The sequence below is a fragment of the Acomys minous genome (assembly GCF_964271855.1).
Source record: "Acomys minous genome assembly, chromosome: 16".
NCBI lineage: Eukaryota > Metazoa > Chordata > Mammalia > Rodentia > Muridae > Acomys > Acomys minous.
The window spans coordinates 94,550,920-94,578,362 of NC_140498.1; the positions used below are offsets into that span (position 1 = coordinate 94,550,920).

The 27,443-nt window shown below is 52.1% G+C and overlaps 1 protein-coding gene across 6 annotated transcripts in view; it reads left to right on the forward strand.

The window, feature by feature from the left end:
- Positions 1 to 27,443, forward strand: part of ACACB (acetyl-CoA carboxylase beta) — a 106,133-nt gene that overhangs the window by 64,909 nt on the left and 13,781 nt on the right. For all 6 annotated transcript variants that reach the window (XM_084761394.1, XM_084761393.1, XM_084761395.1 and 3 more), the window contains 19 exons: positions 828 to 916; positions 1,021 to 1,145; positions 5,363 to 5,476; positions 5,566 to 5,679; positions 6,385 to 6,474; positions 7,927 to 8,045; positions 12,035 to 12,172; positions 12,645 to 12,744; positions 12,833 to 12,940; positions 15,113 to 15,169; positions 15,407 to 15,448; positions 16,272 to 16,487; positions 19,277 to 19,432; positions 20,111 to 20,314; positions 21,195 to 21,350; positions 23,367 to 23,489; positions 24,139 to 24,408; positions 26,382 to 26,479; positions 27,194 to 27,314. In XM_084761394.1, the coding sequence (XP_084617520.1) occupies positions 828 to 916; positions 1,021 to 1,145; positions 5,363 to 5,476; positions 5,566 to 5,679; positions 6,385 to 6,474; positions 7,927 to 8,045; positions 12,035 to 12,172; positions 12,645 to 12,744; positions 12,833 to 12,940; positions 15,113 to 15,169; positions 15,407 to 15,448; positions 16,272 to 16,487; positions 19,277 to 19,432; positions 20,111 to 20,314; positions 21,195 to 21,350; positions 23,367 to 23,489; positions 24,139 to 24,408; positions 26,382 to 26,479; positions 27,194 to 27,314 (2,440 nt within the window). The remainder of the gene's footprint in view (positions 1 to 827; positions 917 to 1,020; positions 1,146 to 5,362; positions 5,477 to 5,565; positions 5,680 to 6,384; positions 6,475 to 7,926; positions 8,046 to 12,034; positions 12,173 to 12,644; positions 12,745 to 12,832; positions 12,941 to 15,112; positions 15,170 to 15,406; positions 15,449 to 16,271; positions 16,488 to 19,276; positions 19,433 to 20,110; positions 20,315 to 21,194; positions 21,351 to 23,366; positions 23,490 to 24,138; positions 24,409 to 26,381; positions 26,480 to 27,193; positions 27,315 to 27,443) is intronic.

Sequence of the window (27,443 nt, forward strand, 5' to 3'; positions counted from 1 at the left end):
TCAGTAGCCTGTGGGAAGCCCTGGCTCAACCCCTTGCACGGGGAGGGAGAGGCAGAAAGGAAACCCTGGCCCCATGTGTAGAAATACCATAGAAGAGAAAAAACATGTGGAGGGTAACCACGCGGCCCTTGTCTCGAAAAGGAAGGGAAATAAACAAAAAGGGTTTTGGCAAAGCGTCTCCAAGTTTGGCTTTTGAGGATGTCCTCGTATGTCACAGAGATAGTTTGAAATTTTTTGTTGTGGGGTTAAAATCTGCTAAAATAGGCTTTCCTCTTTTAGTAGCTCAGTGTTAAGGTTTCCTTTCTCTCTGGGCCTGAGCGGGTGCTTCTAGGGGCCTGGGGCTCAGTGCCAGCCCAGTCTGCAGGCTAGTGATGGACAAGCCGTGGCTCCTGAGGATATGGAGTGGACCCCAGATGCTCTATAACTCTCCTTCCTCCCCTTCCCTCCTCCTCTCCCTCCTCCCTCCTCCCCTCCTCCTCCTCTCCTTCTTCCCCTTCACCTCCTCTCTCTCCCATTTCTCCTTTCCTGCCTCCCTTCCTCCCCTCCTCCTCTTCCTCCTCTGTCTTGCAAAGCTGATTGTAGCCAGGGCTCTCTCACTAAGCTGCATCATCGCAGCCCTTGGTCTTCTGAGGCAGTGTCTCCCTGTACAGTGCAGGCCACCCTCCAAACTCAAACCCTCGTAGGCAGCCTGCTCTGGCGGCCATGCGGGCATGACCCTCCTTCGAGGTGCTCCCTTCCCCGGCTTACAGCCATAACAGCTCTAGCTCAGACGGCTTGGTGTTCAGGAGGTGGCGGGCACGGTGACAGGCTTGTGTTTGGTTCCCCAGATACCGCAGCGGGACCCGCGGCTACATGAAGGCTGTGGTGCTGGATCTCCTGAGGAGATACCTGAACGTGGAGCATCACTTCCAGCAAGGCAAGAGACACCGTGTGCCACCGGTGTCAGCCCCAAGCTCTGGGCGGGGCAAGTTGGGAGGTGTCCCCGCCTCACCCTTCTCAGTCTCCTGTCTGCCCCCGCAGCCCACTATGACAAGTGCGTGATCAACCTGAGGGAGCAGTACAAGCCGGACATGACCCAGGTGCTGGACTGCATCTTCTCACACTCACAGGTGGCCAAGAAGAACCAGCTGGTCATCATGCTGATCGTAAGATGGGGCCCGGGTGGGGGTGGGGCAGGGGCTTTCTCCCTCTCCTCCCTTTCCCCCTCCTCTCTCCCCTCCTCTCCCCCCTCCTCTCCCCCCCCTCTCCCCCCTCCTCTCCCCCCTCCTCTCCCTCTCTGCTCTCCCTCCACCCCCTCTTTCAGTTCTGGCATGGAACCCAGTCCTACACAGGCCAGGCAAGTGCTCTGTCACAAAGTCACATCCCCAGCCTAGTCCCCAACTATTTTCTAGAAAGGGCCAGAAAGTAAAGACTTAGAGTTTTCAGTTGGTTTGGTCTTTGACCTAACTATTTGACTTCTCCATTGCTTTATGGTATGGCTGCACAGTAAAACTTTATTCATAAAAATAGGCAGCAACACAAAGCACCTGTCCTGTGCCAGCCCGTTTGGTTGCTTTAAAAACATATTAATTAGTTTTAAAGGTTATATACTAAATTCATTTATTTTTTAATTAAAAATTTATTTATTATGTATACAGTATGCTGACTGAATGCCAGAAGAGGGTACCATATCTCATTATAGATGGTTATGAGCCACCACGTGGTTGCTGGGAATTGAACTCAGGACCTTTGGAAGAGCAGTCAGTGCTCTTGACCTCTGAGCCATTTCTCCAGCCCCTAAGTTCATTTATTATTGTTGTTGTTGTTATTGATGTTAGGGCTCCCTGTGTGGCTCAGGCTGGCTCTAGAGAGAACCTTCTGCTTAGATTCTCAAGCAGCCAGGTGGTGGTGATGGTGGTGCACGCTTTAATCCCGAGGCAGAGGCAGGCAGATCCCTGTGAGTTAAAGGCCAGCATGGTCTACAAAAAAAGTTCCAGGACAGCCAGGATTATACAGAGAAACCTTGTCTCGAAAAGCAAAACCGAACAAATCAAAACAAACAAAAGCAAAAACGAACAAACCAACAACCAAACTCCAATAAAAAATTTGTGTCCACACTTGGGTACATCTTTGAGAAGCCTGCATCCATAGCCGGGTGGTGTAACACACTCCTTTAATCCCAGCACTCAGGAGGCAGAGGCAGGTGGATCTCTGAGTTCGAGGCCAGCCTGGTCTATGGAGTGAGTTCGGGGATATCCAGGGGTGCACAGAGAGACCCTGTCTCAAAAAACAAAGCAAAACAAGCCTGGGCTACAAAGCGAGTCCAGGACAACCAAGGCTAACACAAAGAGACCCTCTCTCAAAAAACCAAAACCAAAACAAACAAACAAACAAAAAAGAAAGACAAGATTCCTAGCAGTTGGCCCTGGTGCACCCCTGTACCCCATCACTACTAAGTTCTCTCCAACTCCAAGACATGGACTGTTGTCACCGCCTTTGGCAGAGCACAGAGAGCTGAGGCCACTTATGTTGGGGCTCAGCTGCTGGTGCAGAGTGAGGGTTTGAAGCCACCGCGTGCTCCCGGAGTGTGATCTGCTAGCCTGGGCCAGCTGGGTCCTAGCTGACACGGTAGCCTTTCATTTTGCCTTCTTAGAAAAGCATGTGTGTGTGTGTGTGTGTTTTCTCCCTAAGTGATAATTAGCAGTATTTCATAATTGAAGACTTTTTCTTTGATAATCTGCTTTTAAAGGAAAAAGCAAATGTGCCAACGTGGTAAAGTTCTGAAAGTAGTGACTCAAGGTGGTCAGCTCAGAGGCCTTCACCTAATAGGTCTTCATTACTTTTGCAATTTTGAAGATTTTCAGTATTCATTTTGGGGGAAGGTGTTTCCCAAGTGACTGCTGTGTAGCTAGGACTGCAAGCTGAAGCCCAGGGAGAGTCCACCCTTTGGGGGTCCCAAGGCTGAGAAAATCCACCTGAGGATGGAGACTGCCCATGGGTCCCATTTGCAACCAGATGCTGTTCCGGTTAAGCTGTGGACTCAGGTCAGGTCTGGGTGTGGTGGGCATGCCTTTAATCCTAGCACTTGGAGTTAAACTCTGTGAGACCAGCCTGGTCTACATAGTGACCGGCCAGGGCGACATGGTGAGTGAGATCTCTAGACAGACAGACAGACAGACAGACAGGCAGGCAGGCAGGCCTAGTCTGTGGGTTAGCCTGATGCTGTTTGCACCTGTGTACATCATGACTTCCCTGACCATGAATTTCCTACATGACACACAATTCAGCCGGGAGAAAACAGTGGGATGGTCCAGCCCAGGCAACGGGGCCTTTTCTTAGAAGGCTGAGCCTATTGCTCAAGCCGGGGTCAGAGGGGTCATACAGATGAGACCCATGATTTCTTCCAGCTTTTGATTCTAGATGCTGTCAAGATGGCGGCAAGGTTAACTTAAGCACCCCTGACTACTGCGACGGGGACTTTCCAGTGCAGCAGTGACCCTGGAGTGAACTCTGGTTTCTAGTCTGGTTTCTCAGAGCCATTCGGCAGTCATAGGGCGTTAGTGACAATGAAGATAGAACATAATGCTGTTAGCGAAATTGTGTGATGCCAGCTGCTTCCTAGACGTGAACAAGAAAGGAAAAGAATATTCAGAGCTTTTGTATGTGGAGGGTGTGGACCTCATTTTGTAAAGTGCACTGGTGTGCATGCATGCTTGAATGCAGGTGTCCACAGAGGCCACAAGAGGGCGCCAGAGCCCCTGGAGTTGGAGTCATTGGTGGTGGTGAGCTCGCTGACACCTGTGCTGGGAACCTAACACAGGTCCTCTGCACGACCATTAAATGTTCTTTACTGCTGAGCCGTCGCGTCAGCCCATACACAGTATACACTTTGAATATCTTAGGAAGTTTCGTTGCTGGATAGTACCCAAGCTCTGTGCTCTCCTTGCAGCCACAGGGATGGGAGGAGGAGGGTAAGAGCGATGCTACAGCTGTCTGGTCCATTGGGGCTTGAGAGGGAGAGATTGACTGAAGCCTCGAGGGCTGTTATGGTTGGGACAATGCATGCATAGAGGTGAGAGGTGACAAGGTGCCGTAGAGGTCGATGTGGGCGGATACAGGTGGTGGATGCCAGTGGCTCAGCAACCCTGCTTCCTTGAGTCACAAATCCATCTCCAGTGGATGTTTAGGGAGCCCCTTCTCTGAGATGTCCCCAAGCCCCCCTTAGAGTGAGGACGAGAGGAAACACAGGGGCTGTATGCACACAGCACCATCTGCTCCTCACTCCGCAGAAGGAACACTTGGCCAGACCCCGAGATGGCTCAGTGGATAGAGCTGGTTGCACATGTGCGAGGAACAGAATTTAGATCCAGCGTCCACTGAAAAGCTGGTGGGTGGGGTGGCCCGCTTGTAACCCTGTACTCTTAAGGTGGAGATAAGGGACCCCCAAGGCAAACAGCCTGGAGGACTAGCCAAACCACTGAGCTCCGAGTCCCGGGTTCAGGAGAGACCCTGCCCCCGAAAACAAAGTGGAGTGCAGTGAAGATTCACAAGGTGTCTGCTCTCACTCCCACATGCATGTGTGTGCTCACGCACACTGTATACTCGCTGGCACGTGTGAGGGCACATATTTTGGGGTGCATAAGTCAGTGAGTGAGTGTGTGAGTGAGTGAAATGTACCTCTAGTAAGGAGAGGCCAGAGCTTTTGTTTGTTTTTTTTCTTTCTTTCCTTCTTTCTTTTTCCTCGAGACAGGGTTTCTCTGTGTATCCCTGGCTGTCCTGGACTCACTGTGTAGACCAGGCTGGCCTCGAACTCACAGCGATCCACCTGCCTCTGCCTCCCGAGTGCTGGGATTAAAGGTGTGCACCACCATGCCCAGCTATTGTTTGTTTTTTGAACAGGTTTTCTCTGTGTAGCCTTGGCTGTCCTGGACTCACTGTGTAGACCAGGCTGGCCTCAAACTCACAGCAATCCACCTGCCTCTGCCTCCCGAGTGCTGGGATTAAAGTTGTGCACCACCATGCCCAACTGTTGTTTGTTTTTTGGACAGGGTTTCTCTGTGTAGCCTTGGCTGTCCTGGACTTACTCTGTAGACCAATTGGTCTTGAACTCACAGGGATCCACCTGCCTCTGCCTCCCGAGTGCTGGGATTAAAGGCGTGCGCCACCACGCCCGGCTAAGGGCTTTTTGAAAGCTGGCTAGATGTGTTTAGAGAATTGAGACTAGACCTTCCCCCCACCCCGCCTCCACCCTTCACATCCTCACCCCTCACCTCCCTACCCTCTTCCCCCTCCCCCCCACCCCCACCTCCCAGACCAGCCAAGTGCTGGCCGGATCCCCTTAGGCAAGAGCAAAGCCAACATGGCTTCTGTTGTGTCCCCAAAGGATGAGCTCTGTGGCCCAGACCCTGCCCTGTCCGACGAGCTGACTTCCATCCTCAGTGAGCTCACGCAGCTGAGCAGGAGCGAGCACTGCAAGGTGGCCCTCAGAGCCAGGCAGGTTGGTCTCAGAGCATGGCATCTGGTGTCTGTGGCCCTCCCACCTCCCCTCTGCTTTCATCCCAGGCCTCTCCCCACTCTTCCCTGCAGGTCCTGATCGCCTCCCATCTCCCCTCCTATGAGCTGCGGCACAACCAGGTGGAATCCATCTTCCTCTCTGCCATCGACATGTACGGCCACCAGTTCTGCCCAGAAAACCTCAAGGTGAGTCTCTGGGACCATGGCTTTTACTTACTCTCAAGGAGACCCCAGTTTAGTGACATCCAGTTCAGAGTGGCTAGGATGGTCCCAGGGGACATCGGCAGGCCCAGGGAGTTGTGGGCGTGGAAAGGTTCACAAGGAGGCACAGGGCAACAGGCTTGAGGCTTTGCTGGTCAGCACAGGGTTAAAATTGGCTCAGCAGTTAAGAGCACTATCTGCTCTTCCAGAGGTCTGAGTTCAATTCCCAGCAACCACATGGTGGCTCATGACCATCTGTAATGGGATTTGATGCCTTCTTCTTTTATACATGCAAATAAAACAGTCATAGAAATAAAAATTTTAAAAATTCTTTTTAAAATTAAGGTTTTTCTGGAACACCCAGGAGATGTGAGCCCTTTGCATGGGGGTGGTGGAACTGGAGTGGGGGTTGGGAGGGTGGCGGGACTAGGACAGGGGTGGGGCTGGCACTCGCCGCCTCTTTCTAGGTTCTTGCCAGGGCCCTCACTGGACCCTGCCCTGGGCACAGCCACCCCCACTCCTTCTTAGTCCCACCTCCCAAGGCTCTGCGCAAAGGAGTCCCCTGTGTTAGAGGCCGCTGGCTGCAACAGCGATTGTGGCGCAGCTGCCTGCAGCCTCCTGCCCATCCTCCAGCGTCTGGGTCGGACTTTCATGTTCCTTTTGCTTTTTGGCCCCTTCCGCTTCCCATAGAAACTAATACTTTCGGAAACAACTATATTCGACGTCCTGCCCACTTTCTTCTACCACGCTAACAAGGTCGTCTGCATGGCGTCCCTGGAGGTAAGCAGAGGCAGTGGGCAAGCGTCTGCTGCCGGCCCGCCTGTGCAGCCCGACCCTGGGCTGTGCACCTTGCAGATGGGACCTTTTCTCTGCAAGGAAGAGAGGCTACTGTTCTTCTCTCACAGGGACTGAATTGAGCTCAGGTGACTTTCTCGAGGCCACACAGCCAGGGCCGATTCACACTTCATTGGTTTTCTTGTGAAGTCCGTGCCAGTAATCCTGCCATGGCCTGTGGTGGCCCAGGCTCCTCCACACGGGGCACAGCTGGATGCCACGACGCAGTGCCAAGCCAGACGCACCTCGTCCAAACCTCTTTTGTTGTTGTTGGTTTTTGTTTGTTGTTTTGTTTCTCGAGACAGGGTCTCTCTGTGTAGCCTTGGCTGTCCTGGACTCGCTTTGTAGACCAGGCTGGCCTTGAACTCACAACGATCCGCCTGCTTCTGCCTCCCGAGTGCTGGGATTAAAGGCGTGCGCCACCACGCCCGGCTTGTCCAAACTTCTTATTCATGAGGATTCAGTATCTCGGAAAGACTTTTCTGTGTGGAGCCGAGAGAACGCAGGCCACCCACCTCCCTTGAGCGGGAAACGGCTTGTCCAGCGAGTGTCCGCTGGGCTCTCTGGTGATTGGTTCCTCTCTGTGTGCAGTTTGCTTCCACTCCTGCGAATAGGAGGTTCTCTCTCCTGGTCTCAGGACCTTCCTGACCCTGGCCCGAGTCGGGTGGCTGACAGTTTGCTCTCGCCCTTGGCCCTCAAGCTCAGGGTCACTACTCCTCGTGGGTCCCTGTCTTTTCGTGCATCTTTGAGACCCTGTAGGTCACCACGCCGTGCCAGGCTTGCCTAGGTCTTTATGGACACTAGTCTGGGCTTTTGATCATGTGACAGCTGCAAGGGGTCCTGGGCCTGCAGTTGTTGCTTTTTAAAGACCTCACTTGCAAGGCCCAGTGCACCCCATCGGACACTGTTTTGACAAGTGTTAATTCCCAGGCTTATCTGTGAGGGAGTTTTCTAGCTTTAAAAAACTTCATTTAGTTAATAAACTCAGTTTTTATGTGTGAGAAAAAGAGTTCAAGAGAAAATATTTCCCCCCTAAGTGGCTACCACGAATTTAAAATTATATGGCTTACGTTACATTTCAGTTGGTTAGGGTGAAGATAATAGACTACAGCCCATGCGCTAGCTATGCCACTGTTTATTTCTTTTAAATAAAGTTTTATTAGAACACAGACACATACACTCATTTTTTTTTCATGACAGCTTCCATGCTACAATGGCAGAATCTGATCGCTTCAGCAGAAATGATGTCTCCCAAAGTCTGAAATGTTTGCTATTTAGTCTCTTGAGAAATCCCCTTTCATGCAGCTTAGAGAGCCCTGTAGAGGACCCGTGCACAGCCCTTCTCCCCTCAGCATCCGCTGGTCCCTGACTGTCCGCCGTCGTCTTCTGCTCTGTCAGGTTTATGTGCGGAGAGGCTACATCGCCTACGAGCTAAACAGCCTGCAGCACCGGGAGCTCCCGGACGGCACCTGTGTGGTGGAGTTCCAGTTCATGCTGCCGTCTTCCCACCCCAACCGGTATGGACTGGTTTCTCCTTGTTTCTTTGTCTTGTCTCTGGAAGGATCCAGCTGGGGAGACCCCTTCCTCACTGTAGGTCTCCTGCAGCCTTGCAGGCACATCTATGGAGTGGCTCCTCCTCCCTCTGTCCTTTTCCTTCTCCTCCTCCTCCTTCCTCCTCTCTCCTCCTCCCTCCTCCTCCCTCCTCTTCCCTCCTCCTCCTCTTCTTCATCCTCCTCCTCCAGTCCAGTGACTCACAGGCGCTGCCTTAAGCAATGAATAAACATGAAGTGACAGTGTGACCCTCAGTCACATGGTAGCATTTAAAGTGCTTGGGAGATGACGCAGCAGGTAAAGACACTTGCCACCAAGTCCAACAGGCTGAGCTCAGATCCTTGGAACTCACATGACAGAAGGAAAAAGCTGACTCTTAGAAGTTGTCCTCTGGCATGTGCACCATGGCAGGTGCATGCATGTGCACGCACGCGCGCGCGTGCACACACACACACACACACACACACACACACACACGATGTAATAAAAACAAACATTTTTAAAGTGCACAACCACCATGTGTGGATCTTGGCTGCCATATAGCACAGAGTTCTGGAATGTTCTATCACTATAGTAGCCCAAGCTGTCCTAGACCACTGGGAAAAATAAGTAAATGAGGCAACACGCCCAGAGCAGTGCCTGATACAGATGAAGCTGTGTCTGCCGTCGCTGAGTGGGTTTGACTTGCACTCTTACAGAGTAACTGACTTGTAACACGGGCTGGCCGCCATGTGCAGCCTCTGTGTTCTCACTCCCCTCAGCCCTTCCATCAGATGACCAATGTGTCTCTCATCTCTGTTTCAAAGAACAGAATCCCGGATCTCCTTCCACCCACAGGCTGAGTGTAGGAACCTGAGCGCGAATCATGGTCTCCTCTCAGAGCTCTGACCCAGGGGCTGCTGGGAGCCAGAAGCAGGGCCCAGGGTGTGACTTGTCTGTGTCCTCTGGGAGCCCTCAGTGTGTTCACAAGGTCGTCTGTCTGCACACTGCTCACACTCTCTTTAACCCCTCTTATTTCAGAAGCCAGGTTGACTGCAGAACCTTCTAGAATGTAGCCATGTCCTCCCTAACTGCCACTCTTCCTGGCTTCACTGTTGTGGGTTCTTATTGGGTTTCCCAGAGCCTCAGTTGCGCCTGGAATGGAGGTCATGTGACTTGGGTTCCACAGATTTTGTCTACAGGAGGCAGGGTCTGTGTTTTTGAGCGGGCTTTCCTGGTTCTCTTAGGCTTTTGTTTTTTGTGTGTGTGTGTGTACGCGTGCGTCCGAGAGATGTGTATGTGAGATGTGTGTGTGTGTGTGTGTGTGACATGTGTGAATGTGTGAGGTGTGCAGGTGTGTGTGTGTGATATGTGTGCAAGTGTGTGTATGTAGGTGTGTGAGATGTATGTCATGTATGTGTGAGTATGACTGTGACATGTGCAGGTGTGTGTGAGTGTGAGAAGAGAGATGGTATATGTGAGATGTGTGTGCAGGTGTATGTGATGTGTATTGACATGTGTATGTGTGAGTGTGAGTGGTGTGCAGGTGTATGTATGACATGTGCAAGTGTGTGATATGTGTGCAAGTGTGTGTATACAAGTGTGTGACATGTATGTGTGTGACTATGAGGTATGCAAGTGTGTGTGATGTGTGTGCAGGTGTGTGTGTGACATGTGTGTATGGGTGTGTGTGTGTGTGTGACATGTGTGTATGGGTGTGTGTGTGACATGTGTGTATGGGTGTGTGGGTGTGTGTGTGACATGTGTGCAGGTGTGTGTGTGTGTGACGTGTGTATGGGTGTGTGTGTGTGACATGTGTGTATGGGTGTGTGTGTGTGACATGTGTGTATGGGTGTGTGTGTGTGTGACATGTGTGTATGGGTGTGTGTGTGTGACATGTGTGTATGGGTGTGTGTGTGTGTGACATGTGTGTATGGGTGTGTGTGTGTGTGACATGTGTGTGTGTGTGTGTGTGTGTGTGTGTGACATGTGTGTATGGGTGTGTGTGTGTAATATGTGCATGAGCCACAGTGAGTGTGTGGAGGTCAGAGGACAACCTTGTGGAAGAGGTTCTTTTCTCCCGCCCTTACATAGGTTCTGGAGATGGACCTCACACCATCAGGCTTGTGTATAAAGGCAAGTGCCTCGTGGAACTCAGTACGCAGCAAGTGCCTTTACACACCCACCACGACCCCTCACTTGGGATTTTAAAAGTGGTTTTTCTTCCTGTTGGCTTTAGGATAGCAAGGTAGCTTCTTCGTCTTGACTATTTTTTTTAACCTTATATTTTTCTTTTTAAAGGCTTGCAGTACCCTGCCTCATTGTGAGGCAAGTGTTGTACTGATTCAGCTATTTTGAAAATGGTAGCCTAGGCCTGGAGAGATAGCTCAGAGGTTAAGAGCACTGTCTGCTCTTCCAGGTGTCCTGAGTTCAATTCCCAGCAACCACATGGTGGCTCACAACCATCTATAATGTGATCTGGTGCCCTCTTCTGGAGTGCAGGTGTACATGCAGGCAAAATGTTGTATGCATAATAAATAAATAAATCTTTAAAAAAAGAGAAAAGAGCCTGGCATGGTGGCGCACACCTTTAATCCCAGCACTCAGAGGCAGAGGCAAGTGGATCACTGTGAGTTCGAGGCCAGCCTGGTCTACAAAGTGAGTCTAGGACAGCCAGGGCTACACAGAGAAACCCTGTATCAAAACAAACAAACAAACAAACAAACAAAACAAAACAAAACCACAAAACACCAAAAACAAACAAACAAACAAAAAAGGAAAGAAAAGAAAAGAAAATAGTAGCCTGGGTGCGTGCTGTGTAGAATTTTGAAATTGTCTGTCCCACAAGAATTGTTTTCTGTCTTGACTGTTTGGTCTGAAGAGTGAGTGCAGCTGGGAGAAGAGGCTGTGACTTCCCTACGGGATATGGGGGTCACATACTATCTTAGGGAGGACCAGGCTGGCCTCGAACTCACAGCTATTGCCTGCCCTCTGCCTCCCGAGTGCTGGGATTACAGGTGTGCGCCACCGCACCTGGCTGCTTTTATCTACTTTATTTGGGTTTCTTATACCTCTACCTCCCTTCCAACCCTTATCCACCCTAATAACTTCCAGCCCCCCAAACACTAGGTAGGAGGACAGGGTTATGGGGGACAGGGACATAGACCTCTTTAGACTTAGTTCCTTGGGGTGAGTCCATTGTTCGTAGTGAGTCTAGCCGGTGGGCCAGCTGATTAGCAAACCAGCAAGCAGCAAACACAGCAGCAGGATGACCCAGCAGCCGTCCTCTTCCTCCTCAGACCCCACTTCCTCTCAGGGTTCTGGCATCTAAACCCTCTCTGAGTCCTCTGCAGCTGGCAAAGACCACGCCCATCTCTGAGCCCACCCAGGCCATCGTAGTTAACAGCTGTGGACAAACTAAAAGCAACCCCATATCCCACACTTGGGTCCAGAGCATCCGGTACAGCGCACATTCTTTTTGGCACTTTCTGGACTCACCACTTCCGCACCTCACGTGGCTGGGACGCATTGCTTCCTCTAAACCCTTAACAGCCGCTGGGTTTATCCCAAGAGGGAGTTTTGATGGGGGGAGAAAAGTAAAGGGGGTGAGGCCTGGGGGGGGTGATCCCAGGATCAAATCCAGGGGAAACTGAGGCTGGGAGCTTGACTTCTCTGTGTCTTTGTTCACCTCTTTGGATTGACCGTGGGACTGAACTTGTTTGTGTGGGCATCGTTGGTTCATTCACCCAGCCACTCACTCAGCTCCTGGCTCCTCGGCTACTCTAGGCCCTGAGGCACCTGATGTGACCCTCAGCGCCCACCAAGCCGCAAGTCTCCCCTCGTAGTTCCCACTTCAGGCCCCACCTGGGGAAGGACCTTATCCTGCTCCGGCTTCCCGATGCATCCTCCACGGGAAGAGCTCCTAGGGCAGGTCAGCAGCGGCTGCCTCAGTCTCCCTTTCTTGTCGCCCCCGCAGGATGGCCATGCCCATCAGCGTCTCGAACCCTGACCTGCTGAGGCACAGCAAGGAGCTCTTCATGGACAGCGGCTTCTCCCCGCTGTGCCAACGCATGGGGGCCATGGTCGCCTTCAGGAGATTTGAGGAATTCACCAGGTACGCACGGTGTAGGGGTTGCATGGCCCCGCCTCTAACACCGACACTCCTCCGTTATTAACACTCGGGCTCAGGGAGACCCCGACGCAGGCAGTTAAGAATTACGGACTCGCCAGGCGTGGTGGCGCACGCCTTCAATCCCAGCACTTGGGAGGCAGAGGCAGGCAGATCTCTGTGAGTTCGAGGCCAGCCTGGTCTACAAAGCGTGTCTAGGACAGCCAGGACTACACAGAGAAACCCTGTCTTGAAAAAACAAAACAAAACAACAAAACAAACAAACAAGAAACACACCAAAAAACAAACAAAAAGGATTACAGACTCCATGGGGAGGGATGGGAAAGGTTGGTCCATGGTCCTAAGGGACTTGGCTAGACAGGAGCCCGAAGTTCTGGCTTGCTATAGCACTGCAGAGACCGGCCACACCCTTTTGAGGCAGAGGTCCCTCAGCTTTCCCCTGTCCTTCCCACGCCAGGAACTTTGATGAGGTCATCTCCTGCTTTGCCAATGTGCCTACAGACACGCCCCTCTTCAGCAAGGCCTGCACTTCCCTGTACTCAGAGGACGATGGCAAGGTAAGTCCAGTGGGCATTCTGCAGCGTTGGGAGAGGGGCAGGCTACAGCCCTGCCCTCTTGCCCACAGCCCTTGTTTTTCTCTTGTAGAACCTTCTAGAAGAACCCATCCACATCCTGAACGTGGCCATCCAGTGTGCTGACCACCCTGAGGACGAGGCGTTGGTGCCAGTCTTCCGTGCCTTCGTACAGTCCAAGGTACTCCGCTGTACCTCTTGGGGTCAGAGGACAGGCTGTCTTGACCTTTGTGTTGCTGTCACAAAACACCCGAGGCTGGGAATAAAGAACAAAGTTTGTGGGGGCGCTGGAGAGAGAGCTCAGCAGTTCAGAGCTCTTACTGTTTTTGCAGAGGACTCAGGTTCAGTTCCCAGCACCCACATGGCAGCTCACAACCATCTGTAGCACTGTGGTACACAGATATACATAGAAACCTAACACTCATATGTGTAACATAAATCTAAGTTAAAAACATATGTAGCCCATGGTCCTGGAGGCTATGCCACCAACTGTGTCCAGTACTCACCACAGCCCCCCACCCCCAGCTCCCTGCATTTGGATACTAGTCCACTGAGAAGATCCATGTCAAAATGAGGGGGCTGCAGTTGCTCTCAGTATAAACCCGTCCCCCCCCCACCCCCCTGCAATGAACTGACTCTCTCCTGTTGGACCGCTGGCCCTCTCCAAGGGTGTTGTCCCCAGGACCCAGGGACCTGACTTAGAGGACCCAGGGACCTGACTTAGAGGCTCCACCTCAAAGCCTTTCACACTTGCAAGGGTCTAAGCTTCAGTCGGTTTCCATGGTAACCATGGAGAAGACAGGTTCCTTCTGAGGGGAGGGCTGGGCCTGGTTGAGGGTGCTGTGCACCTGAGCTGGACCCGGGAGTTTCAGCAGCACAGGCCTGGTGTCCCCTCCCTAACTCTTCTCGTCCTTGTAGTCCTTGGGCAAAGGCGGCTGAACACAGGGAGCCCCCACATCTTCAGCGCTGATGCAGGCTGAGTGTCTCCCCCGGGATGAGTTAGTGATTGGATGACCAAGGTTATGCCCTGCTTGCCTAGGTAGAACAGAGAGTGCATCTAAGAGACTGTGCAGGGGAAGTGGAGACTTTGCCTTTTAGAGTGGTCACAGGTGTTTTGTGTTAGGCATGTCTGTGCACATTTGCACATGTACAACTCAGGCACACACATCCCCACATATTCACTCTTGGGCACGCATACAACTCACACGCACACCCACACAGGCATTCACTCACGGGCACACGGCATCCCTGGCAAAGACCTGGTGACCTAGCTGCTCACACACTTTAGTGCCTTTGTTGTTATTTCTTAAAAATTTTTTTTTCTTTTAAAATGTTATATAGGCCAGGCATGGTGGTGCACGCCTGTAATCCCAGCACTCGGGAGGCAGAGGCAGGCGGATCTCTGTGAGTTCAAGGCCAGCCTGGTCTACAAAGTGAGTCCAGGACAGCCAAGGCTACACAGAGAGACCCTGTCTCAAAAAAAACAAAAAAAAAAAGTTATGTATATGGGTGTTTTGCCTTCGTGTGTGTCTGTGCATCATATGTATGCAGTGTGTGTGTGTGTGTGTGTGTGTGTGTGTGTTTGTGTGTGCATACATGTACCACCTGTGTGCAGCCCCATCAGAGCCAGAAGAGGGCATGGGTCCCTTGGACCTGGAGCTACAGGTGGCTGAAAAACAACCACCCTATTTTCTTGTCCTGTGCGCTTTCCTTTCCCCACTCACCTGTGTACTGTAGTGTTTGCTGAGAGCAAGTCTGTGCTTCTCTCATGTAGCATCTAATTGAAATCTGAGGAACCCTTGGGTCGTGCGTAGATACAGCTTGACAGATCTTTAATCTGCTGACCAGTGTTCAGACCAGAAGTGGACTCTGGTCCCCGGAAGACACTGTGGCTGTGTCCTGACTTAGTTTGACCTTGGATTTTCTGTCCATAGCATCACAGTCCACACTTTTGCCTGCAAATCTCACGACTGGTAGTGCACACAGCATTTGCTTTGTTAAAATATAATTTACCCAGTATGGAACACAGCCATTGAGCTCAGGCTGAGGATATAGCTCCGCACTAGAGCTCTTGCCTGCCATACTGTAGGTTCTAGGTTCAAATCCCACTACTACAAAAAAAAAAAAAGGAAGAAAGTCACAAAATATACATTTTGGTGCATCTTAAGTGTGTGCGCAGAGCTGCACAGCCCTCACAAGACCGCCAGTTTTAGAACATTTCCCCTCTGGAGCACAGAACGGAAGCCCTCCCACAGCCTTCCTAGTTTGCTTCCAGGGTCCTTCCACATTGCAACACACATTAGGCCTTTACTGACCAAATAACCGTCCACTGTGTCTGTGCTTTTCTTTGCAGAGGCGCATCCTTGTGGACTACGGACTGCGAAGAATCACATTCCTTATTGCCCAAGAGGTCAGTCCCAATTCTTGGTTCATGGTGTTGTCTAGTCCCTGAGCCTCGAGGCCAGGCATCTGATATTTATTCTCTGGGGGTGGGGGTGGGGTGGAAGCAATTGATTGCTAGAACAATCTTTCCAGATGACTTATCCTGGAAGTAGCCTGCACCGTCCTTAGTGACCACAGAGTGCACAGGGAAAGGGTTTGAGCCTTGCCTCACGTAATCGCCTCTTGCGCTGATTTCCTTTTGCAGAGAGAATTTCCCAAGTTCTTCACTTTCAGAGCGAGAGATGAGGTATGAGCCCCAGCCCGGCAGGCATGCTCAGAGCCTGAGGCGTGGGACCCCCTCCCCCCTGTACCCCCCACTCTTCCCTGGAACCACACTGCCAGAAGGACACCCCCCACCCCCTGCCCCAGCTCCGCCCACCCCCCTCTTCTGTCTCCTGCAGCACCAAGTTCAGACATACAGGCCTCCTGCTCACTTGATAAGTTTTGTGTTTGCTGCAGTGCTCAGTAAGCTGGTTTCTGGCTGCCTACTTTATAAATAAATCTGTATTGGAAGACAGATACAGCCATTTGGTTAGATAGATCCCGAGGTTTTTCACACTGTCATCACCCTAAAGCATTCGGTACCCAGCCCTTTGCTGACCTTCCTGTTCTAGAGCGAGTGACCTCACTCCCAGCACAGATCCAAGAGCTATCGAAGTTCAGCATTTTGTAGTTTGATTGATCAAGGGTCTGCTTTACTCATTTAAACACCCCTTCCGTTTTGGAGGGGAGGGGACAGGGGAACAGCTTCCGAAACTGCCCGTTGATTCCCTTGGGGGACTCACTTGCATGAAGATGCTAGGGGTCAGAAGTTGAAAACTATGAGATGCTGACCGACAGCAACCTCGTGGCTCTGGCATGTCCTGGGGCAAGCAGGGTGCCCCCAGGCATTGGTCTTGCAATGCCTGTGACCTCCAAAGCCTCTCGAGCCTCGGAGGTTGGTGGTGAGGAGGTGGCACAGTGAATGGCTCACCTTCGAGCTCCAGGGGTTGGCAGCACGGAGCCTGGACCATGCAGGTGTGTGTCGTTAGAGTGTCAAACGGACTGTCCTCTCTCCGGCCGGCCTACAGTTTGCAGAAGACCGCATTTATCGCCACTTGGAGCCCGCCCTGGCTTTCCAGCTGGAGCTGAGCAGGATGCGCAACTTCGACCTGACGGCCGTGCCCTGTGCCAACCATAAGATGCACCTTTACCTGGGAGCCGCCAAGGTGAAGGGAGGGCTGGAGGTGACTGACCACAGGTTCTTTATCCGAGCCATCATTCGGCACTCAGACCTGATCACCAAGGTAAGGCCACACAGGGCGCCCCTCCCCCACCTCATCCCCACCCCCCATCCCCCAGTTCCCACCTGGCCCATGCTGGGGATCAGCAGGTGTGCCCTGCCCTTACAGACACCCCAGCCCAGTGGGGCCTCAGTCGGATCCTTGTGTTGTGTGACACCTTCTGTGTGAGAAGAGAGCTGAGGGCTGGAAAGCTAGTGACCTGTTCCGGGAATTTCCCATGTTTGCGGTTACAAGTCAGTTTAAAGTCAAGCGAGGGGCCGGGGAGGTGGCTCGCTAGGTAAAGCACTTGCCAGGGGAGCCTGAGGAGTGGGGTTCAGAGCCCAGAACCTACATAAAACCAGGCAGGTGTGGTGGAATTCCCAGAGCAAGTAGGCTGGCTGGGGTAGCCGAGTTGGCAAGTTCTAAGTCTAGTGGGAGAAGCTGTGCCAAGAGATAGTGTGGAGGACTAGAGCCTCGGCTGCTCGTAACTCCACCTGACACTCCTGGACTCCAGCGGGCACCACACACACACACGTAACCCCCCCCACACACACGTAACCCCACACAGACACAGACACACACACACATACATGTAACCCCACACAGACACACACACACACACACACACATAACCCCCCCCACACAGACACACACACACATGTAACCCCACACAGACACACACACACACACACACACAGACATACACACACACACACACAGACACAGATACAGACACACACATATAACCCCACATAGACACACACACAGTCAGACACACACACATGTAACCTCACACAGACACAGATACAGACACACACACACAGACATACACACACATAACCTCACACAGATACAGATACAGACACACACATATAACCCCACATAGACACACACACAGACAGACACACACACATGTAACCTCACACAGACACAGACACACACATATAACCCCACACAGACGCAGACACACACACATGTAACCCCACGCAGACACAGACACACACAGACACACACACACGTAACCCTACAGACACAGACACACACACACACACACACACACACACACACACACACACATGTAACCCCACACAGACACACACACACACATGTAACCCCACACAGACACAGACACACACACAGATACATACACATAACCTCACACAGACATAGGCACACACACGTGTAACCCCACACAGACACACACATATAACCTCAAACAGACATACACACACAGATACACACATATAACCTCAAACAGACACACACACACAGACACACACATGTAACCCCCCCCCCCACATAACCTCACACAGACACATAATTTAAAAATTAAAAAGAAAGTAAGCCGGGCGTGGTGGCGCATGCCTTTAATCCCAGCATTTGGGAGGCAGAGGTAGGCGGATCTCTGTGAGTTCAAGGCCAGCCTGGTCTACAAAGTGAGTCCAGGACAGCCAAGGCTACACAGAGAAACCCTGTCTCAAAAAATAAAACAAAAAACCCAAACCAAACCAAAACAAAATTAAAAAGAAAGTAGAGGAAGACAATTAACGTCAACATCAGGCCTAAACACATGTGTTCACACATGCCTGGGCATTGGTGCACACATGTACAGCCATACATGAACACAGAGCACATACCACATATGTACATGCATATTGTAACACACACAGACACACACACACACACACACCTTTAATCCCAGCACTTGGGAGGCAGAGGCAAGTGGATCTCGTGAGTTGGAGGCCAGCCTGGTCTATAGAGTGAGTGCAGGACAGCCAATGCTACACAGAGAAACCCTGTCTCAAACAACAACAAAACAAAGAAACCAAGAATTTTGCTATGGAGAGGCTAACCCTACTGGTGACCTTCCTAGAGGTGACCCCATCCCAAAATGGAAGCTGTACCGCTGAAGGCCAGAGCCAGTGTGCGTAGGACACTCACAACAATTACCATTTTATCTGTGGACCACGCTCTATGTGAACAAAGACCCAGTCATGATACAAACTCCATCCCATTTCTTCACGTGCCCATGGACACAGTGTGTGTGTTGGGGTGGGGGAGTGATGAAAAAAACATCCAGTCTGCCATTGACAAGTATTTATTTATTTTTATTTTATTTATTTATTTATTTATTTTGGTTTTTTTGAGACAGGGTTTCTCTTTGTAGCCCTGGCTGTCCTAGACTCACTTTGTAGACCAGGCTGGCCTCGAACTTACAGTGATCTACCTGCCTCTGCCTCCCGAGGGCATGGATTAAAGGCGTGTGCCACCACAGCTGGCACTCCAATTTTTAAAAATTACATTTATATATGTACTTATTTAGGGTGGGAGCACCATAGTACCTGTGTAGAGGTCAGGGGACAACTTGTGGGAGTGAGTTCTGTCCTACTGTGTGGGTTCTGGAGACTGAACTCAAGTCATCAAACGGCAGCAAATGAGCACCTTTCCCAGCAGGCCGAGCTGTCTCCTGAGCATGCCCTGATGCCACAGCTGTCAGAGCCTCAGGGTGGAGGATAGAATGCAGGCTCTGCTCCTTCCTGCCCTCAGCAGGGCTCTGCTGTCTCTCACCAGATGTACCAGGAGGGAGGAGGGGAGCAGGAGTGTGTGTGTGTGTATGTGTGTGTGTGTGTGTGTGTGTGTGTGTGTCTGTCTGTCTGTCTGTCTGTCTGTCCTCGTGTGTCCTGTCCCTTCCCCCTCCTCCTCCTCCCCACTTCCACCCCCCTCCTTTCCATCCCCCCTCCTCCCCTCCCTCCTCCTCCCCCTCCCTCCCCTGCAAGCCCTGTGGCTGAGCCAGCCTTCTCACCCTTTGGCAGGAAGCCTCCTTCGAGTATCTGCAGAATGAGGGCGAGCGGCTGCTGCTGGAAGCCATGGACGAGCTGGAGGTGGCGTTCAACAACACCAGCGTGCGCACTGACTGCAACCACATCTTCCTCAACTTTGTGCCCACCGTCATCATGGACCCGCTCAAGGTTGTACCACGGGGGTCGGGGGGCTCCCCCAGGGTCCGGGTGCATTTTCCCACGGTTCTCCACACCACGCTGCTTTAGTGTTGCGTCCCCTGGCCCCTCCAGCCCGGAGTTCCAGGATGAGAATGCGGTTAGCTGAGAGTCAGGAGAGAAAAAACCTAGCCCAGATGTTTGGGCTCGGAAAACATGCGCGCCTAGAACGCCTGCCGAGCTCGCACGCCATCTTAGCTCCAGGCTCTGAGGCCCGGGTGATGTGCATAGGCCAGCTCCTCAGTAGGCAGGCTTTACACTGACTCTGGCACCAGAAAAGGCCTCAGTATCTGTAGGATTCACAGGACCCATGAGGACCCATGAACGACCCATGAGGTGCCCTGGCCTGACCTGTCTCCTGAGTCCAGAGGAAAACTCTGCATGGCCTGAGAGGCACAGAAAGATGGGGTGGCGCGTGAATATCAGTTTTCCTTACTGTCACCCTGTCACTGGGGAGGCAGCTCAGTGGTAGAGCACCTCGGATACACGGGAGTCCGCGCCCTGGCTTCCGTCCCCACTGGTCATCAGCAGCTAACGGTTTGCACTGCGTGCCGGGCTTCTTGCCTCCTGCATACCTCACTGTCCCCTCGAGGTCGGTTGTTGCCTCGGTGTGTGAGGTGGGCCTCTGATCGTTGCTGCGCTTCCCGGCAGATCGAGGAGTCAGTGCGTGCCATGGTCATGCGCTACGGCAGCCGGCTGTGGAAGCTCCGTGTGCTGCAGGCGGAGGTGAAGATCAACATCCGCCACACGACCACGGACAGCGCTATCCCCATCCGCCTGTTCATCACCAACGAGTCTGGCTACTACCTGGACATCAGCCTCTATAAGGAAGTGACCGACTCCAGATCCGGAAACGTAAGGACGGGGCAGCCCCAGAGCCTCGCTTGTCTAAGCAGGTGCGGCTATCCTGGGCATCAGGGTGAGGGCTGAAGACGGCTTCGTAGCCCTCAGCTCGCTTTGTTTTGAATTGTGGTGACCTCCCATAGAGGGCTTTAGGGTGTGATGGATGTGGTAGTTTTCGGTCCGTTCACCCTCCTAGGCAGAACCATGCAGCCCACCCCGTGGCAGAGTCCATCCTGTGGCCATGATGTGGGCGGGGGGTGGGGGGGTGGGGGGGTGGGAAGCGTGGCGATTGCTATATGCAGAACTCACACTTGTCTGCCTAGGGGTGTGTGTTCCCCCACCTACCTCGCAGAAAATGAACCCGAAGATATTTTACATGTGCATATGTGTTTCATAAGTATGTGTGGTCCTGAATATATGTGTGTACGTGCATTTTAAACTTGAGACGATGAGATAACTCTCAAGGTGCAAAAGTCATACAGAACAAAATATTACGTGGGGTGTACCCCTCACCCAGCCTCTCCGAAAACACATCTTAGTTGACCGCAGTACGCTATCCAAACTGTAAAGTGACAGCGGTGTAGTGCTGACTGCGCAAGTACAGACCTCATACGGATTCCGATGGCCCTTGTCTGCCTCCCTCAGGGGTGCGTCTTGCTGCCGTTGTGATATTGGAGCTCTGTCTCCTGCCTCCCACAGCCCCTGCCTGCTCTGGTTGCCACACGCCAAAGGGCATAAGCCCTGCACCTGGATTTGCCTCTCCACTGAGCTTTCCCTGAGGACTCAGGTCGGGGTGGGACTCAAACCCAGGTCCACTGGAAGAGCAGCCGGCGCTCTTAACCTCCGGGCCGCCCCTCCAGCCCCTTCCCGTGTCTTCTCTCTCTCCATCCAGATCATGTTTCACTCCTTCGGCAACAAGCAAGGGAGTCTGCACGGGATGCTGATCAACACGCCGTACGTCACCAAGGACCTGCTCCAGGCCAAGCGATTCCAGGCGCAGTCCCTGGGGACCACCTACGTGTACGACTTCCCAGAGATGTTCCGGCAGGCAAGTCCTGCGGGCTCGGACGTGACCCACTCTCCCAGGGGGGCACTCTCCCCTCGTCCCCTCAGGATCTGTTTCTTGTCCTAAGTCATGCATCTGAGACTAGGTGAGGTCTTCCTGGAGAGAAGTTAATTACTGCAGGATGGCTTCCTGGTACTTTCCCTAAATAAACCTAATTTTATCCTGTTGATAAGTGACATGCTATAGAAGCTTTAGAAAGCAGTGGGAATTGAGCCAGGCGTGGTGGCACACACCTTTAATCCCAGCACTTGGGAGGCAGAGGCAGGTGGATCGCTGTGAGTTCGAGGCCAGCCTGGTCTACAAAGCGAGTCCAGGACAGTCAAGGCTACACAGAGAAACCCTGTCTCGAAAAACCAAAAAACAAACCAAAACAAAAAACCAAAGGGAATGGGGGTGGCGGGGAAGAAAAGTAACTCATAGTCTGTGACCTATGACAAACTGCTCAACATGTTAATCTTTACTTCTGGCTTGTTTATATATTTGGCATGTGTTTGTATGTGTGTGTAAGTTGTGTGTTGCACATGTGTTCATGTGCGTGTGAGGGACAGAGGTCAATATCAGGCGCCTTCTTTAATTGCTCTCCATCCTATAATTTAAGACAGGGTCTCTCAGTTAGCCTGGAGGTTGCCAATTTAGCCAGAGTGAGGGCCTGTGAGCCCCAGGCTTCCACCTGTCTCCGTGTCCCCAGCTCTGGCTTTTACTCAGGTGGGGATTGGTCCTCACACTTGTGGGGACCCCGCTTTGCTGACTGAGCCATCACCCCCGTCCCTCGCTTCTCATCTGTTTGCTCATTTGTACATTGCCTGCTACTTGCCAGGCTCTGTTCTGAGGCTCGGCAGAGCACGGAGAGGAGGCGTCATGTGTGTGCGTGTGCATATGTGCAGATGTAATGTGCATTTTGTTTTTAAGTACTTAGTCTCACGATAATCACGAAATCACAAAAACAGTACAGAAAACAAAAAACAAAAAAACCTAAATGTTCCTGTGTGCCATTTCAACGTGACCAGATCATTGTGGTTGGCCCGTGTGTCATCAGGACAGGAAACTGACCCTGGTGCAGTCGATACCCGCTTTGAGGAATCTCTGCCCTACTCATTGACAATGTCTGGGAGGCGGGTGCTGTGGCCCCTGCCTGTAGTGGCAGCTATCTGGGAGACTGAGGCAGTGGCATCACTTGAGCGTGGGAGTTGGGAGGCCAGCCCGTAGCACAGTGAAGGACAGGAAGGGCGCAATGTTTGGTCCGGCTTTCCTGGTCACTCATTTAGACAATGTAGGGAAGGCGACGCAGTACCGATGCCCGCCAGCTCCAGGGCATCGGACTTCCTGGCACACACAGGCACATAATCGGAAGTGGGCAGGGTTTCTTTATTCACTCTCACTTATGCGCATGTGTGCATTTGCACCGTGTCACGTTCAGTCAGGTGCCCCCTGAGGCCAGAGGTGTTATGGGCGTATCCTGGCTGCGGAAGTGGCTCAGTGGGTAACAGGCCTGTCAATCAGGCAGGAAGACCCGACTACAGACCCCACAGCACCCACTTTAAAAAGCCAGGCATGGTGGCATACACATGTAATCCTGAGCACTTAGAGGCAGAGGCAGGGGGATTCCTGGGACTTGCTGGCAGCCAGTCTAGACAACCAGTGAGCTCCGGGTTCAGTGAGAGACACTGTCTTAAAAAGAAAAAAAAAATAGAGGTACAAGGTTGAAGGTGATTGAGGACACCACCAGACATCAACTTGTGGCTTACACATACACACACACACACCTACACATGTACACACACACGTGTATCTTTTCCTTCCACGTCTTCATCATCATCATCATGTGGAGTTGCATGTATATATTTGTGTGTGTGAACATGAGTGTGTTCTTTAACTATTTCATGATTTCAAAAGAGGATGAGAACAGGGCAGTTTCACCTGGTGCTCTGACATGTCATCTCCAACTGGCAAGGCCAGTGCTTCCCTAACCCGTGACTCCAAGCGTTTCCTTTCCCCCAGGCTCTCTTTAAACTGTGGGGCTCCCCAGAAAAATACCCCAAAGATATCCTGACGTACACAGAGCTGGTTTTGGACTCGCAGGACCAGCTGGTGGAGATGAACCGGCTTCCTGGTGGGAATGAGGTAGTAGGTGGGCGTGAGGAGGGAGGTGGGTGTGAGGAGGGAGGTGGGCGTGAGGAGGGAGGTGGGTGTGAGGTGGGTGTGAGGTGGGTGAGAGGTGGGCGTGAGGTGGGCGAGAGGTGGGTGAGAGGTGGGCGAGAGGTGGGTGTGAGGTGGGTGAGAGGTGGGAGTGAGGTGTGAGGTGGGCATGAGGCGGGTGGGAGGTGGGTGTGAGTTGTGAGGTATGAAGTGGGTGAGAGGTGGGTATGAGGAGGGAGGTGGGTGTGAGGTGGGTGTGAGGTGGGTGTGAGGTGGGTGTGAGGTGGGTGTGAGGTGGGTGTGAGGTGGGTGAGAGGTGGGTGTGAGGTGTGAGGTAAATATGAGGTGGATGTGAGGCGTGAGATGGGTATGAGGTGTGAGGTGAGTGTGAGGAGGGTGAGAGGTGTGAAGTGGGCATGAGGTGGGTGGGAGGTAGGTGTGAGGTATGAGGTAAACATGAGGTGGGTGTGAGGTATGAGGTGGGTGTGAGGTGTGAGGTGGGCATGAAGTGTGAGGTGTGAGGTAGGCGTAAGGTATGAGGTGGGAGGTGGGCAGAACCCAGGTGAGGTCAGCTTGCTTCAGATGTCACCTGGAACAACCAAAGCCATTTTCTTAGCACTTGTCTCTTTCCCAGGTGGGCATGGTGGCCTTCAAAATGAGGTTTAAGACCCCGGAGTATCCAGAAGGGCGGGACGTCATTGTCATCAGCAACGATATCACCTTCCAAATCGGCTCTTTCGGCCTACGGGAGGACTTCCTGTACCTGCGGGCGTCTGAGATGGCCCGGGCAGAGGGTATACCCCAGATCTACCTGGCAGCCAACAGTGGGGCTCGCATGGGCTTGGCCGAGGAAGTCAAACAGATATTCCAAGTGGCTTGGGTGGACCCGGAGGATCCACACAAAGTACGTCATGGTGGGGTTGGCGGCTTCGTGGGATGGAGCCTTCCTAACCCAGTGTCTCCACATCCAAAACGCTCCCCGATCCAAAGCATAAGAACCGGCGTGATGTCCCAAGTGGACAGTCCACGCGGCCCAGTCACTGAGTTTCAGTCAGAACAGCGGGGCCTGAGCATGCTGTGTCTGAGGTGTCCGTGCAGCATAGGTGAATGCTGTCTTAAGACCTGGTGCCCAGGCCCAGGATAACTCATTATTAATGCAAATACACCAGTCTGGAAAAAAAATTTCAAAATCTAAATTGCTTCTGGCCCCATGCACATCAGTAAGAGACACACAGCCTGCATCTCATTGACAGGGTGTTTCTGGCTCCTGCTAGACTGCGGGAAAGGATCTTTAAGTGCAGGGCACAGATGCACAGTGAGCGTAAGTACCCCACTGTGCGTTGTGCAGTTCGCATCCACAGAAGCAGATGCGGTGCCACATGTCTGTCTTCCTGGCACTCCAGAGGCAGAAAGATAAAAAGTGTTCAAGGTCAACCTGGCCTAAGTAGTGAGACCTTGTCTTTAAAAAAAAGCAAAACCAAGAAACAAAATAAATGCTTTGGGCCACGGTCATTAGCAGGAAGTGGCTATAAAGCTCCCCCATGGGCATAGTAACGAAGCCACGTGTACCCGAAACACAAAGTGGATAATGCCCTACCCCGAAGCCTTAGGTCATGTATGTGTGCATGTGTGGGGGAGCCCATGTGTGCATGATTATGTGATGTACATACATGCAGAGGGCAGAGGGCAACCTCAGGTGGTGTTTCTCAGGTACCTTTCCCCTTCTGTTTGAGGCAGGGTCTCCTTGGCTCGAAATCTGTCAGGTTTTCTGAGTCTGGCTGGCTCGTAAACTTCTGGGGAACTGTCTTTTTCCACCTCTCCGCTCCCTGTTGCTCGGGTTGTTGACACACATTACTGGTGTGAGACATTGGGCTGGTCACTTTCCCATAGAACGTGCCCCAGGCAGTGAGTGACACTGTCTGCTTTAAAAAAGACAAAAAACACCTTAGGAGTCGCAAATTATTTTTATATTTGTCTTTTTTTCTACACTATTATTCCATTCTTAGTCTAAACATCTGAAATCCAAAATGTTCCGTAATCTGAAACCTTTGGTCACTAATCTCATCCCTAAAGTAGCAAATTCTAGCTGCACCTGAGCTCACAGTGAAAACACCCAAAATCACGACAGTATGTTATAGGGTTACCTTAAGCAGTTAATAACCACTGAAAAACACATGTTCACAGCGGCCTTATGAACCCTCAACCATACATTTATTTTTTTTTAAAATTCTCATTTTTAAAATATTTATTTATTGTGTCTACAGTGCTCTGCCTGCATGTACACTTGCAGGCCAGAAGAGGGCGCCAGATATCGTTGTAGATGGTTGTGAGCCACCATGTGGTTTCTGGGAATTGAACTCAGGACCTCTGGAAGAGCAGTCAGTGAGCTCTGCTCCCTGTGAGCCAGCTCTGTAGCCCCATACATTTATTTTGTTGTTACTTCATAACTGCAGTTTTGCTGCTGAGCCACACCACTCATTCATAGAGGTTAGGAGCCGCCGTTTTAACCTACAAGACATGAATGGATCTCATGTTTCGATTTGGGTCCCACCCCCAAGACGTCTCAGCATGGAGAATCAGGTATTCCAAGGCTCAGACATATTTTTGCATCTTAAGTGCTTCCAGCCCCTGGCATTTGGGCTGTCTGACACACATGTGCACGCATGAGTGCGCGCACACACATTTCCTACACAGTGCGTAAGCAGGCAGAGCGTGTGGAAGTGGCGCCGTGGTTTGCAGGTCTCGGGACCCTGAGGAGTGCACCTGTGCATCTGATCTTATTAACAGCCGCCCGGGATGGTACTGAGACCTTAGAACATCTAGTGGCTGTCGAGTCCATGGAGCTGGGTTCGCAGCTCACTGAAGTGTGTTTTTAAGGGATTTAGGTACCTGTACCTGACGCCCCAAGACTACACCCAGATCAGCTCCAAGAACTCTGTGCACTGCAGGCACGTCGAGGATGAAGGCGAGTCCAGGTAAACGCAGCCCTGACCAGCGTGCCCTGGCGTGACCGGGCTTCCTCTCAGCTCAGCCGTCAATAGGGAAACCAGCTCCCTGTCGCTGGGCAGAGGGTGGTGGGCCCCTGAGTGGCCAGGTGAGCTGCTAATGACTTGGCCATTTGGGACAATCTCCAGGTGACTCATCCTGGTTCTTGCTGAGTGATTCGCTCCTCCCCTCCTCTCTCCTCTCTCCTCCCCTCTCTTTTTCTCTGTTGAGCTTTGTACACGTAGCACCCTTTACTCAAAAAGCAGCTCACGCAGAGAAAAGTACATTAGGTTTTTATGATGTCCCAGGGGATGAAGGTTCACATCCATCCATCTATCCATCCATCTACCAATCTATTATTTATCTTCTCTCTCTCTCTCTCTCTCTCTCTCTCTCTCTCTCTCTCTCTCTCTCTCCGACTTTATTTCAACAGGGTTTCTCTGTGTAGCCTTGGCTGTCCTGGACTCACTCTGTAGACCAGGCTGGTCTCGGACTCACAGCAGTCTGCCCGCCTCTGCCTTCCGAGTGCAGGGATTAAAGGCGTGCGCCACCACGCCCGGCTGCCTCTGACTGTTCTGAGTCCCAGTGTTTGTCTTTGCTCGTTGTCCTGCCCTGGGACCTGTGGGGAAAGTGTGTCTCCTGGTCATGTTTGTTTTCGCTCTTTCTGAGAAGGGCCCTGACTTTGGTCACATCTGGCCTTGCAGATATGTCATCGTGGACATCCTCGGGAAGGACAGCAGCCTGGGTGTGGAGAATCTGAGGGGCTCAGGCATGATTGCTGGAGAGGCCTCCCTGGCCTACGAGGAAATCGTCACCATCAGTATGGTGAGTTCCAGGAGGGCTCCTGGCTCTCCCTCTCCATTTTCTTCCCTGTTTTTTATGTTCCTGTGTGTGCATGCATGTGTGTGTGTGTGTGTGCACATGTGAGTGCACATGTATGTAGAGGCCAGAGGT